The sequence below is a fragment of the Octodon degus genome, unplaced genomic scaffold (genome assembly GCF_000260255.1).
Source record: "Octodon degus isolate 3935 unplaced genomic scaffold, OctDeg1.0 scaffold00050, whole genome shotgun sequence".
NCBI lineage: Eukaryota > Metazoa > Chordata > Mammalia > Rodentia > Octodontidae > Octodon > Octodon degus.
Window position 1 is genome coordinate 10,780,027 of NW_004524626.1, and position 15,094 is coordinate 10,795,120.

The 15,094-nt window shown below is 45.2% G+C and overlaps 1 protein-coding gene across 1 annotated transcript in view; it reads left to right on the forward strand.

Annotated features, from left to right (window-relative positions):
• Adgre3 (adhesion G protein-coupled receptor E3) overlaps positions 1-14,712 on the forward strand; it is an 81,366-nt gene extending 66,654 nt beyond the window's left edge. Inside the window, exons 12-18 of the mRNA XM_023716875.1 lie at positions 1,395-1,630; positions 4,100-4,166; positions 5,027-5,118; positions 7,298-7,478; positions 10,765-10,860; positions 13,738-13,793; positions 14,179-14,712. Coding sequence (XP_023572643.1) covers positions 1,395-1,630; positions 4,100-4,166; positions 5,027-5,118; positions 7,298-7,478; positions 10,765-10,860; positions 13,738-13,764 — 699 coding nt within the window. The 3' untranslated portion in view covers positions 13,765-13,793; positions 14,179-14,712. The remainder of the gene's footprint in view (positions 1-1,394; positions 1,631-4,099; positions 4,167-5,026; positions 5,119-7,297; positions 7,479-10,764; positions 10,861-13,737; positions 13,794-14,178) is intronic.
• Positions 14,713-15,094: the final 382 nt, after the last annotated feature.

The window sequence follows — 15,094 nt, forward strand, 5'->3', positions numbered from 1 at the left end:
AGTGCCATAAAACAATCTTCTCCACAGATCTGCATGCATCATCTGTCCTGCTGACTTGGTGTCCTGGGACAGTACTTGGGGCTCACTGAGATTTCAAAGAATTCAAGTGGAGAAAAACTTCAGTCATAACCACTCCAAACACATTTTTTTCTGTTTTCTCCCATCCTAACAGTTATGACTCTGTTTATGTTACCCACGAGTCCCTGACACTGTTTACTTTTTAAACCTCTTTCCTTGGCATGCTTCTCTTTACACGGTTCTATTGGTTCTTATGTGTCTTTAAGTTCCATAATATTTTCTACTTCGGGCTCTAATCTACTCTTAATCCCAATCAATTTCTTTGTCATCTTTGCAATTGCATACGTATATATTTCTAGCCCTAGAATTTAATTTAGTTCCGTATTGTATCTTCCCTTTGTCTCTTATCACGGTCATCTGGGTTAGCATTCAAGAAGAAAAGGAACAGTCCATCCTAGTTTCTGGGGTCTGCGTAACTCTTGCTGAAAGATCTATATACCTAGCTTACGTTCTTTCAGAAGCGTGAAAGCTGAGGTTCTTATAGATCAAAAATAGACACACATTTCCAAATTTAATTTCCTGGTATTTATGTTTTCTGAGCAGGCTACTCTCATGTCATATATTTCCTCCTATGGGCAGTGATTTGTTAGTCTTTAGAATATATTTATTAGTATTGAAATAGCTCTTGTGAACAGCGGCTGTTGCTCTCCGTGGATTCCTTTGTCGTAAAGAAAGACGATACAACGTTTTGAGTGTGATGTGTTTACTCAGGACTGATGTAAGATCCATTGACCCCAGATGGGAACATGAGACAGAGATAGAAAAACAGCCCACAAATAGGTTTGTTTTCAAATAAGTTTGCTCTCTGGGTACCAGGAGTTTAATCCCATCCAAGACCTGCAGGAGGCCCCTTGCAGCGTGGACCTTAAAGTCCTCAGACCCAAAGTGTACTGACAAGGGGTCACCTAAGGCACATTGATGTCTGCTCCTATGACGTTCATTCCTTAACCTTTCTGCCCTGCTCTACGAATGGGACAAGCGACTTTCAGGAGCCAGCAGAAGCTCCCAGAAAATGAGTTATTCTTTTTTTTTTTTTTTAAATGTATTTGGTATAGGGCCTACAGGGTGTTCAGCTTCTCATTACGTAGATCGGACTCATAGAGATCCTTAGTCACGGTCTGCGCGCCCCGGCGGTGGGGCCAGTACGGCACGCCAGTACGGCACGTTTTATATTCTTTCCTCCCGCTGCGCTCCGCCTAAGCAGGCGCTAAATGTGTTGTTCTTAGTCAAAATGTTACAGGTATCCAGCACCCCGGGAACAGCGAGGACGGAGCCGCAGACCGCATCTGCCCACCCCCACGCGTCTCTGCTTCCAGGTGCTGTGCGCCATCACCGCGGCGCTGCTGCATTACCTCTACCTGGCCGCCTTCGCCTGGATGCTCCTGGAGGGGCTGCACCTGTTCCTCACCGTCAGGAACCTCCGGGTGGCCAACTACACCAGTGCGAGCAGATTCAAGAAGAGGTTCATGTACCCTCTGGGCTACGGCATCCCAGCCGCGACCGTCGCTGTGTGCGCAGCAGTCGGACACAAATACTATGGAACGAGTACTCAGTAAGCATGATGTGTCTCCGCGGTGGAAACTGTACCTGTAGCCCATGCACGCTTGCAAATGTTCATTTTATTTATTTATTTAGTAATGTATTTAGTACAGGGTCTGACTACACAGATCGGACTTGTAGTGATCCTCCGGTCACTACCAAGCGCTGGGATTACAGGCATGCGCCACCACAACCAGTCTCATTCGCCATCTCAGCACACCCTGGGGACAGGGCCAGCACAGCAGGTCGGGGATCGAACCCCTGGCCCCTGCGTCTGCCTAAGCAGGCACTTTAATCCGCTAAGCTATTTGGCCAGCCCGTCATACGTGCATTTTAAAATTCATTTTCTAATTGTGAATTAGCCTTTAAGCCTGTCTTTCGTTAAACCAGAATACCGTTTCCTTTTGGAAAGCTCTAGAAGGATGACGGTTCTCTGCTTTCAGGGAGTCGATTTGGGGGGCAAACCAGAGCTCTTTCCCCTAAACAAATACACATACACCAAACATTTGAAATCAAACTTCAGGAAATTCAGGGGCAGATGGAGCAAATCCAAGGTCCCACATGAAGAAGTTGTGGGATACACCATGTGTATCTATGTTATAGCTACATTTCTGTAGGATTGGGGTAGAATGTATCGATGTTTGCATCCCCCAAAGCACAGAGAATAACAACAACAGCTGCTGAAAGGCTGCCAGGCATCAAAAATAACGCGCTGTGTGTGAAGTGGCCCTGTCCCCCTCACCAGGACCCTGTCAAGTCAGTGGTTTGTCACACTGCATGCAGGACACACGTGGCTTAGGGCGCTTCACGTGCAGTACTTTTCCAAGGTCAGGGTTTAAAAGAGAGGAAATGAAACCCCCCAAGGCCGAACATTTTTGTCTTTTCATTGGTCCACGTTCACAGTATATGCTGGTGGGACCTGGGTAAGGCTAGGACTCCTGCCAGGTAGGTTTAACTGCCACTCTCAAGAAGATTGAAAAACTCTGCCCTTAACAGTTACGGTAAGAAGTTAAGGGTTTGGTCATTATGCTTGGGTCAGGAGTTGGTTGCCCACGTGCTACTGTCGCCTCTAATCTTGCCCCTCTCAAAGTCAGATTGCCAGCCTCTGACTTGAACCCTGTGAGCATCCAGAATGATCCTGGGGATGGAATGATAGGGAGAATGAAGAGTTGGCAGACTCTATAAGAGACCAGGTTGTAACTATTTGGAGTTTATGCAGGCCATGGGGCCTCCCTATCCCCTTTATCAGGGGAAAGAAATCCCTGACAATATGTGAATGAATGTGTATGGCTGTGTTTCAATAAAACTTTATTTTTTCAAACAAATGGTAGCTTACATCTGGATCATGGCCCATAGTTTGCAAGCCTTGAAACAGAACTAAAATGTGGAATCTTCTCAGCCCTCTAAGTGTGGGCCATGTCTGGCCATTTTTGGTTTTTGCCAGATTCATATTGCCAAGTTCGTTGCCTTTTAGAATAAGTTTTACCACCTTTGACAATGTCAGATGACAGAATTCAAAGGGTTTGAGTGACAGAGTACTGTGTCCATAATGTCCTCATTTAGCATTTTATGCCTGTTGTTCAATTATTGTTTTTATATTCTTTCTCATTATAGCAATCATTCTCATCATGACTATATCTATGGAGGTTTAATTCTTTCACAAGAACTGTCCCCCCCCAAAAAAAAAAAATATATATATATGGTCTCATTTAATCTTTGCTCAAAATTCTGTATGAGGAAAACCACACAAGTCCAATAAAGTCAATGAAGGTAGAAATAAGTGTAGAGTTACTATACATTCATAGAGAAGGAGATTCAATAGTGGCTTGAGGCTAGTTCATCCCGACTTGATCTATACCTGTGACATAGTCCCAATCCAAATCCCAGAAAATTATTTTGCGGATATTGACCAAATGAGTCTCTAGAGGAAATGAAAAGACAATATATATTGAGGAATAAAAACTTCAAAACATCGACATGACAGTACCTGACCTCAAGATTTAATGTATAGCTCCCATAACCACTAAATGTTTCCAATACGTAGGTTCATCTCATGTTTCAGGAAACTGAGGCAGAGAACATACTACTAGGACTGACAAAATAGCTCAGCAGATTAAGTGCCTGCATAGGCAAGTGCATGGACGAGGGTTCAATCCCTGGTACCACATGCCACGCCAGCCCCAGCCCCGGTAGCGCTGAGCCGGCCACCGAGACTGGGCATGGTGGTGCACACCTGTCATCCCAGCGCTAGGGAGGCTGGAAACAGGAGGATCACTACAAGTTTGAGCTATGTCGTGAGACCCTATCCATTAAAAAAAAAAAAAAAAAAAGACATACTGCTTATGTCAGAGGTGGAGTCTATGGAAAGCCCGGATTCCCAGCACACAGCTCTTGCACCGTGCCGATCTTCTGAGAAAATGTCTCCTCGAGCTCTCTTCTTTCTCTGGAGGAAGAGGCAGCTAATGCTTGTCTTCTCTCACAGCTGCTGGCTCACAGTCGATAAAGGCTTCATCTGGAGCTTCCTGGGCCCAGTGGCCGTCATCATCTCGGTGGGTGCTGGCTGGTTGTGTACGCGCCTGCGCTTGGTCAACCTAGCATGGAGAGGGCGCCTCCTATCTGCTAAAGTGGAGATGAGATAAGGAACAACAGCTCAGCGTCACCAAGGGATCTTCTGGGAAATACTACGTTCGCTTCCCCTTGCATGGCTGCCCCCAGCCCCTAGTCGCTGTGCTGTAAGCCTCTGCTGCGTAAAGCACTACATTCATTCATTCACTCACTGAATACATATTTAATGGGCATTTACTCTGCACAGAGTGGTATGCTCTCCTGTTTTCTACGAACTTCCTGATTACATCTGCTGCCTACCATGCTTAATAGCAACTTTCTACGTTCAAAGTGTTCTGGTTGAACGACTTTTTTTTATTAGTACTGATTTGCAGTGCATAATGATGATGTTCCTCATGAGCAGTGGGTACACATACATAATACATCTTAATTCTCTTTCTATCCCTGTGCCTTCCCTCTTTTCTCTCCATCTCTTGGTTCCCTACCTCTGGCAAAGATTTATTCTTTTGTTTTCTATTCTTTCATTTTGTATTTAGGCTTGTGTGTCTGGCTTACTACACTTAACATTAGACTTCAAAGTGGAAGCCTAATCAAGTAACCAGCCTAGTATCCCAATGAAGTCTTTGAGGACAAGAATTTTTTTTTAATTTTATTTATGTATTTATGTGTGTATGTGTGTGTGTGTGGCCAGCTCAGCCCACCAGGGGGCGGCCCTGGCTGGCATGTGGTGCTGGGGGATTGAACCGCGGTCCCTGATGCTTTGCTAAGCTTGTTCTAAGTAGGTGCTTTAGACCACTGAGCCATCTCTCCAGCCCTCTAAGTCATTTTTTATGCTGTCCCACAGATAAACTTTGTGTTCTATTTCCAAGTTCTGTGGATTTTGAGAAGCAAACTTTCCTCCCTCAATAAAGAAGTCTCTACCATTCAGGACACCAGGTAAGAAGGCATCAGAGTCATTGATACTCAAGGATTTTTTTTTTTTTTTTTTTTTCTCCTTGAATGCCTTCAGGGCACTTTTGGCTGGCTGGAGTGTCGTGGGGATCGAACTACAGCAACTTGAGGCTGACAGCTTTGTGGAAACAGCCACTTAAAGAACTGAGCTAGGGCCAGGCCCCCCATTGATACTCAAGGATTTGTCCTATGGGACCATTCTCCTTGAGGAAGAAAACTTCGAGGCAAAAATATGAATTAGAACTGTGATGTAGCTCAGGGTAGAGTGCTTGCCCAGCATGTGTGAGGCCCTGAATTCCGTCCTTATAACCCCTCCCCCGGGGGGGGGGGGAGGTACAAATCCTCCTGATGCGAAAGAGCACTTGAGACGCAACTTATAAAAGAAATACAACTATGAATTCCGGGCAACTTAATGCAGTCCTTCTTCCTTTAGTTAAGAAAAATTTATTGAATACCTCCTTTGGATACCATGCTCTTGATGTGATTTGATTTTTTTTTTTTTTGCTCCAAACGCCTTCAGGGCAGGTTTGGCTGGCTTGAGTTGTGGGGATCAAACCACAGCAACCTGAGCCTGACTGCTTTGTTGAAGCAGCCACTTAAAGAACTGAGCTAACGAGCACTTTTAGCTAAAGGGCAGGCCCCCTTGATGTGAAATTAACATCAGCAGTATTACATTACCCCTCATCTTTTTTTTTTTAGATAAACCTTTTACTTTATTTATTTTTTGGGGGGAACTGGGGATTGAACTCAGGCTCTTGTGCTTGCCAGGAAGACATTTATTCTACTGAGCCATCTCCCCGGCCCCTACCCCTCATCTTTGAGACTTATACTCTTCTGGACTCCATTCTTCTTGATGTTAGAAATTTGATTCTCATTGGCCTCAATCTAAAATGTTTAGTGCTGGGGCTGGTGAGATGGCTCAGTGGTCTAAAGCACCTACTTAGAACAAGTTTAGCAAAGCACAGGGACCGCAGTTCAATCCCCAGCACCACATGCCAGCCAGCCCCGCCCCCTGGTGGGCTGAGATGGCCACACACACACATAAATAAATAAATAAAATTTAAAAAATAAAATAAAATAAAATGTTTAGTGCTGGTCCCACCCCTGGAGCATGCTGAGACATCATCGACAATTGAGACTGGGTGTGGTGGCGTGCACCTGTAATCCCAGCTCTTGGGAGGCTGTAAACAGGCGGATCACTATGAGTCTGATCTAGTAGTGAGATCCTGAACACCCTGTAGACCCTTCCCTAAAATACAAACAATAATAATAGTAATAATTAATAATGACAATTAAAATGTTTAAAATAATAATGGTGACATCAAATACTAATTACAAAATTGATACAAGCTACCCCCTGACAAATGTTACTGTGTGAAACACTTATAGTTCCACCCTATGAAGTGTAGGGTGCTGTATCTATTGAAAATATGTATCAAGTTAACTCTTGGCTCATCTTAGCCAAGACTAGATGAGTATCTTCTATTGGTTAGCTGTGTGGAGATAAGTGAAAGGAATATCTGCCCATCTTCTCACCGTGACTTGGGTCAGACTTTCATTTGGTTATGAGACCAATAAAACATCACCTGACCTCCATTTCCTTCCTCTGGGAGCTTGAGAGTCGCCCCAGCCCCCCACACATGAGCGTGGAAGTGAAAGTTCATGAACACACACCCATGCACACACTCACAGGCATCACCTCACCCAAATAACTATCAGCCACGACCCTGCTCCATTATAGAAAACACAATTTTCATTCAAAGAAACCCAGTGCTGCTGTGCTCTGAAATCATGACACCACCACCATCCGAACTTTTCAACATGAATTTCTAGAAGACATTTTCTATCCAGGTTCCAGTAAGTCCAGGTAGAAGCCTTGGCAGGCAAATCATTTCTAAGGCAGATAAATCATCTCTAAAGGATAAATCATTTTATCATTCTGAGAATGATTTTTTTAAAAAAATCATCCTCAGCAGCCATGATGGAGAGCATGAGTCCTGCTTCTCCTTCAGCTGTATGAGCTGGTATGTGTCACCGCCCATGCGAGGTAGTTGTGGTGGTTGAATAAGGTAACACACAGAAAGCATTTAGTTAGCACCAGTCTTCGCTAAATACCTACAGAAAACGTGGTGAACAATAGTTAATATTGCTCTCTTTTCCCCAGAGTCATGACATTCAAAGCCATTGCTCAGTTCTTCATCCTGGGCTGTTCCTGGGGTCTTGGTTTTTTCATGGTTGAAGGACTGGGGGACACAGTTGAGTCAGTCATGGCCTACCTGTTCACCATTGTCAACGTCCTGCAGGGGGTTCTGCTCTTTGTGGCGCACTGTCTTCTTAACCGCCAGGTAAGATGAGCACATTATACCATCAGGAAGGTTAGCATGACTCGGTTGACCTTCCTGTCTCCCCAGCCTACCTACTGAATGACTATTCACAATCTCACCTCTCCTTGGCCTTTTCTACTCATGCCTGGGGTTGACTTTTGCTCGAGAACACTGTCCAGATAGTGCTAGGTGATGCCACATTATCTGCTCAGAGTTCTAATGTTTTTTGTGGAACCGGGGATTGAACTCAAGCCCCTGCACTTGCCAGGCAAGCGCTTATTCCCCTGAGCCATCTCCCCAGCCCAGTTCTAATGTATCTCTTAAGCACATGTATCAAATGAGCATGGTGGTGCACATGTGGCATGCCAGCACTCTGGGAGGCCGAGGCAGGAGGACAGCCAGTTCAAGCCCAGCTAGGACAGTGCAGGGACTCAATGAGATCCTGCATCCTGAAGGCGTTGAGGGCATCGCTCAGCGCAGTGCTCCCTGGTAAATATCCAGGACTTCTGAAAAAGAGCGTGTATCCATAGCACAAGGTAGATATGGCGCCTTAACAAATAGTCCTTTCCTACTGGCCCTCCAACCTCAGGGGCTCGCAGTGAAGGCTTTTTTCCTTTGTAGCTCCTACTACATAGCTGTGCTTTGATCAAAACTGTCTGCACTCAGGGATTCAGGCTGAAGGTGTGGCCTCCCATCTCGAAATTCCATGGGACCCAGCTAGTCCCCATCTAGGTAGCCGCCCAAAAAAGTTGAAGATATCATACTACAGGGACACGTCCGCACCCATCTTTATCACAGCACAGTCCATAACAGCTAATCCCAGAAGAAGCCTGTGTCTGTCAGCACATGAATGAGTACGGAAATGTGGTACCGACACACAATGGAGCCCTTCTGCTGTAAAGGAGGACAGACTTGAGCTGCTTGTAGGAAAATGGAGACGCCCTGAGACCATGATGTTAGGTGAAATAAACCAGACAGACAAGCTTAAAGATCACCTGGTTTCCCTGATATGAGAAACCCAAAATATAAACAAAGATATCTCAATAAATCATAGATGATAGGAAACAGGGAAATAGATCTTTTCAAAAGGGAAGTGAAGCAAACGATGGAGGAAGAGGCTGAAAAAAAGAACTGAGGGCCAGGGAGATAGCTTGGTAGCCTAAGCGCCTGGCTGGCAAGCGCAAGGGCCCAAGTTCGGTCACCAGTACTGCAGGCCGTGCTGACTCTGTACCGAGCAGGCCCTGAAACTGGGCGTGGTGGTGCGCACCTGTAATCCCAGCGCTGGGGAGGGAGGCTGAGACAGGAGGATCACTGTGAATCCCAGCTGCATAGTGAGAACCTGTACCAAATAAATAAATGATTAAAAATAAAACAAAAAGAATTGAGATGTATTACTTGCATGGATATTATGTGCTGCAAACATGTGCTAATAAAAAATTAAAATTTCTAAATAAATAAGTGAAATGTTGGCAATCTCATGGGCAAAGAGGAAAGATCACCACAAAACATGGTTTAGCACACAGCTCGGTTTTCTTAATGCTTCTGCCTAGCAACAGCGCACCTTGGTTGGACTCTGATTTCTTCTGTTAAAGCAAACCACGTGCTCAGACCTGAGTTCCCCAGGGACAGCCCGAATCACCCTCTGGCAGCAAGACAGACCCACTTACGGAGCTGCTGAAACATTCGGTGCACTGTACCAACAGCTTCGAGAGCCTTCCTCACTAATCACAGGCCTGCCACTAAGCAGGCTGCTATGTGACCTTGAGCTGCTGTGTGACCTTGGGCGTGAGGACTCAGAGCCCATCCTCTCAAATGCAGGGACGGCAACGCCTCCAGCCCAGAGCTGAGTTACCTACAGCTATGCAATATAAAGCTCGCAGTCTCTGCTCTCTGTAGAAAACTGAAACCGACTCTCGGCCATTTTTCTTTGCTTGTCAGTGGAGTTAGCAGTTAAGAGTCTGGTGGCAAAGTGATTGCCTTAACACCAATAGTTTCTTTTTTCCGTCTTTCAGTGTCTTCTTTTTGCTTGGTTCTCCTTGCAGAAGAAATGCCCATAACTTAGAAGTCTTAGCAAAGTAGTATAGATCATTATACCTTTAAATGTCTTTTTTTTTTTTTTTTTTTTTTTTTTTTTTTTGGTATCAGGGATTGAACTCTGGACTCTGTGCTTGCCAGACAAGCACTTATTCTACTGATCTATCTCCCTGGCCTCTAAATGTCATTCTTTTTTTATTTGTGTGTGTGTGGCCAGTTCAGCCCACCAGGGGGCAGAGCTGGCTGGCATGTGGTGCTGGGGGATTGAACCATGGTCCCTGTGCTTTGCTTTGCTTAGCTTAGCTTGTTCTAAGTAGGTGCTTTAGATCACTGAGCCATCTCACCAGCCCCTAAATGTCATTCTTAAAATGTCAAAAAGAAAAGCAAGTCAATTCACAAACTATCAGGGGCATCTTAGTGTAAAGGTCATACTAGGAGTATTCAGTAAGAAAGGCAGGGTTTGGAGTGCCTCTCTATGGCCTTGGACCAATCAGTTTATTTCCAGAGCCTCAATTTCTACAACTCTAGTTGGAGGTAAAAAAGAGTACTTTTCTTTAAACCTATTTGGTTCAGGGTCTCACTATGTAGCTCAGACTCACAGTGATCTTCCTATTTTCAGCCTCCCAGCCCTGGGGTTACAGGTGTGCGCCACCACGCCCGGTCTTGGTGGCCACTCAGTGCACCTGGGGGTGGGGCTGGTGTGGCATGCGGTGCCAGGGATCGAACCCTGGTCCTTGCTCTTGCCTAAGCAGGTGCTTAGTTCTCTGAGCTATCTTGTCAGCTCAGAGGAAAGTATTTTCATCACTGAGTTGATGTAAAGATTAAATGCCATATTTCATACAAAATGTATCACACAAAGTGACACCCTTACCCCCATCACCATATATGAGGTCTGGCTGGGGGTTTTGTTGGGCTTTTTTTGTTGTTGTTTCTTTCTTTTTTTTAGCGGAACCGAGGATTGAACTCAGGCCCGTGTGCTTGCCAGGGAAGCACTTATTCCACTGAGCCATCTCCCCAGCTCTGACTGGGGCTTGACATCAATACTAGTTGTTGTTGTTGCTGCTGTTGTTATTGTTGTTGTTTTATAATGGAGGTATTTGGTTTCAATAAAAAAAGAATCTACATGAGTATGGCCAGTATTATACAGAAAATCCAAGAGAGAGAGGTAGAAGGTAGGGCTTGGAGCTCTACCATTAATCTTTCATTCTAGGGTCTATTCTCTCAAGCCAAACTCTGGAGATAACATGGGTTTCTGTATTTCTCAAATTTTCAGGTGCGAATGGAATACAAGAAGTGGTTTAGCGGGATACAGAAAGGTGTTGGGGCTGACAGTACCGATGTGTCTCGCTCTACTACCCACTCCAGAATGGTAAGATGAGCACCTCGGGATGGCTTTTCTTGGCCCACATCTCATGCAACCAGCAGCTTCCTGGTTCCTTGGTCTAAAAGAACAGGTTTGGGCAAACCCCATGCAGGGTTTGGTTATGAGGCCAAGCCCAAAGACTCTCTCTGTCCCTGTCCCTGTCTCTGTCTCTCTGTCTGTCTCTGTCTCTCTCTGTGTCTCTGTGACTCACTCTGTCTCTCTCTCTCTCTGTTTCTGTCTCTATCTCCCTGTCTCTGTTTCTGTCTCTTTGTCTCGATCTCTGTCTTGCTCTCTTCCTGTCTCTGTCTGTCTCTGTCTCTCTCTTTTTCTATCTCTCTGTCTCTATCTCTGCCTCTCTCTCTCTGTCTCTCTGTCTCTCTCTGACTCTTTCCCTCTCTCCATCATTTTCTTCCTTTTTCTTTCTTTCTATCATTTCCTTTTGACAGAAATTAAAGGTGTGCCCCCTTCTTTCTCTCTTCCTTTCTTTTTCCCTAAACATGCAGGAGATGTTTAACAAAAGTGTTTACTTCACAACACTCACCTACGGCACGTTCAGTGTGCGCTGCCTGCCTCCGCGGCACGGGCGCTGGGGTAACTGCGGAGGGCACACTGCCCAGGCCCTGACCGCACAGAGTTGACCTTCTAGCCTGGGGGAGTGTTAGCTAAGAAACCAAGAGAGGATTGGACGGTACACAAGGCGATACACACTACAGAAAATAGAAGCAAGCAGTGTAGACTGATCCAGCATGTGCATGTGTCATCGTCTCCCTAGTGTGAGAAACTGAAGGAGGAACTAGAATCCAAAGGGCACAGGAGATGCTGTGAAAGGGAAAGGAACTGCTCAGGACTAGAGAACAATGGAGATGGGGAAAGGAGAAAAGGAGGAGGGAAATATACATACGTCACACGCTAGCTAAGGTAATGGTACTACCAATTTCTATTGTTCATTGCAAGAAACTGTCAGCGTTGATACTGTTTAATCAGTCTTACATGCCTACGTCTGGTACTCTGTTATCCTCAACTACTTTTTTTTTTTTTTTTTTGGTAGAACTGGGGATTTAACTCAGGCCCTTGCGCTTGCCAGGCAAGCGCTTATTCTACTGAGCCATCTCCCCGGGCCCTCAACTACTTTGAAGATAACAGTATATAATAAAATCATCACTGCTAATTTCCTGTCCTCTTGTTTTGAAATTCTGTGTCTTTTATTATTATTATTCTTTTAAAAAGAAATTTAAAGAGTGAGTGACAAGGAGAGATTCAGTTTCAAATAAGGCGCTGTCTGAAACGCCACTCGTTGGGAGGCTCGGAGGCTCTCTGTGGTCTCTGGGCTCTTGTCAGGAAGTTATTGAGAGGTTGAAGGCCTGAGCGGCCCTTAGGCACTTCGGTGGTGGCAGGTCATCCCTGAGCAGGCTTGTCCTCTGTGCGTGGGACTATTACTAGCAACAGGAGCTTCATTTTGTTTGCTTTTAGTACTAGGGATTGAACTCAGGACCTTGCACTTGCCAGGCAGGAACTTATGCCACTGAGCTATGTCCTCAACCCCAAGAGCTTCATTTTAGACATTTGGCTTCTTTTAATTAATTAATTAATTAATTAATTGGTACAGAGTCTTGCTACACAGCTCAGATTCGTAGCAATCCTCCTGTCTCAGCCTCCCCGGCACTGGGATTACAGGCATGCGCTACCATGCCCCAGGATTCCAGGGGCAGCACAGCATGTGGTACCAGGTACAGAACCTGGGTCTTTGTGCTTGCCAGGCAGGCACTTAGGCCACTGAGCTATCTCCCCAGTCTGGACATGTGGCTTCTAAGCCAGGATTTCTGCCAGATCCCATAACTCTGGTGGCCTTTCCTCCTCACACCTGAGCTGTCCCCACAGGGCCTTCCTTGTGTTGAGTCCACTGCAGTTAGAGGTGAAGGCAGACTGGAGCCCACATGATTTATTGAGAAACAGAAGAAAAAGAGGGAGAAAAGGTAACTAATGAAGGGTCCAGCTAGACGCTGTCCTCCACAAGATCTTGTGGAAAGCTCCGAGGGAGCCAGGGAGATAGCTCTGCAGCCTGCATGGCAAGCACAAGAACTGGGGTTTGATCCTCAGTGTTCCAGGCTCACCATGCCAGCCCCAAAACCTGGCATGGTGGCACACGCTTGTAATCCCAGTGCTAGGTAGGCTGAGACAGGAAGATCACTACCAGTTGTGTGGCGAGACCCTGTACCAAATAAATAAAATGATTAATTAAGTAATTACAAAAAGAAAGCTCTGAGATGTGAATGCCACCACCACACAGGGCCATCTTCATGCAAGTGAGTGGTCTTCCGTGCCCTGGGTCATTCAGTGATTGGCTCTAGGATCTCTCCTGAAGCCTAGGGCTTAAGCTTCAAGAGATGCAACTCCTCTGACACAGGGAAGTCCTTCAGAGAGGAAGGCAGAGGTAAGCCATGAGCAGGTAACACAGCGGCTGCGCAGGAGTCACGTGTCTGGCACCCACACCCACTGCAAAGGCTAGAGAGGCAGACCCTGGAACTCTGTGTGAGGGCTTCCCTGGAAGGCTGCGTGAGAAAGCACATTAATGAGAATGGGTGTGACATTTCGGTATGTGCATACAGTGGGCACCGGTCCCATCCCTGCTTCTTTTGTCCACCATGGATGACCCTTCCCCACCACTAATAAACATGGTCCTACATTCAGATGGACAGTGGGGGAACCGCATAACCGAGAAAGCACAGGTGACATGCATCCACTGTGTCTCACTGAACAATGGCCTCCAGTTTCATCCATTTGCTGCAAATGACAGATTTTAATGCTTCTTTAGGACTGAATAGTACTCCATTTTGTATACTGATAACCTTTTCTTTCTCTATTCATCTGTTCCCGGGTGTGTAGGCTGACTTGGAACCTTTGCCAAAATGAACGGAGCTGCAGTGAATATGGCCCTGAAGGTAACTGACAGTAAATACTTGTGAAAAGCTAACACAATTTTTCAAGATGGCATTTGGGACGGTACCAGAGGATTCAGATATTAGGGTGTCTTCCTGAGGTGTTTTAGCAAAGTTAGATGCCTCGGCTAATTTATCTTTCTTTTTTTTAAACTTTTTTTTTAATTTTTATTTATTGATTTGTGTGTGTGTGTGTGTGTGTGTGTGTGTGTGTGTGTGGCCAGCTCAGCCCACCAGGGGGCAGGGCTGGCTGGCATGTGGTGCTGAGGGATTGAACCGCGGTCTCTGTGCTTTGCTAAGCTTGTTCTAAGTAGGTGCTTTTGACCACTGAGCCATCTCAGCAGCCCTAATTTCTCTTTTTCCCATGATCTCCCTCTCACCCTCGCAGCAGGAGCCAAGGAAATCATCACACAGCCCACTGAAGGACCTTCCGTCATCCCACTCCTGGTCGTCTCTGCTTCGTAGCCCAGGACTGAAAAACCGATGTGGGCATCCACGGTATCTCCCTGTGGTCACACAGGGACTGGCCTCACCATTTCCACCTTTTCTGTGACTCATAAAGACCTGTCGCTTTGGCTATTTTTAAAATAATTTTATTATCATTAGTAACACATTAATTGTAAAAAGGAATGGGTTTTCCTGCGGCATTTCCATACCTGTTTTGTGCTTTGACCATCTCAACTGCCACTCCCACCCTCCCTTGTCTTCCCTTCTCTTCCCCTCCACCAAGGATGTCTTCCCGGTCCCTAACAGTCCCTCTTGTATTTTTAGAGCATATTTATTTTCCTGTCTCCATATATGAGCAAAGTCATATGATACCTGCCATTGTATCTCTGGCTTATTTTGCTTAATATGGTATCCTTCAATATGATATATACAGGACCAGAGAGATCGCTAAGTAGAATAGGCACTTGCCTGGAAAGCATAAGGGCCTGAGTTCAAGCCCTGGTTCTGGGAAAAAAAAAAAAAAAAAAAAAAAAAAAAAAAAAATATATATATATATATATATATATATATAATGTATATGTGAGATTTGCTTTGTCCATTTATCTATTGACAAGTACTTAGGCTGAATTCATATACTGATTATTGCAAATAGAGCTGCAATAAATGTGGATGTACAGGTATTTGAACTGTGTGCTGGACTCGCTTTAATTGCATAAATGTAAGGAATGGCATACCTGGCTAATGTGGTACTTCTACGCTTAGCTTTTTGTAACAGGTTTTATAATGTTCCCCATAGGAATATGCTAACTTATATTTTAAATTTTTTTAATTTTCATTTTTATTGGCACATGCTTGAG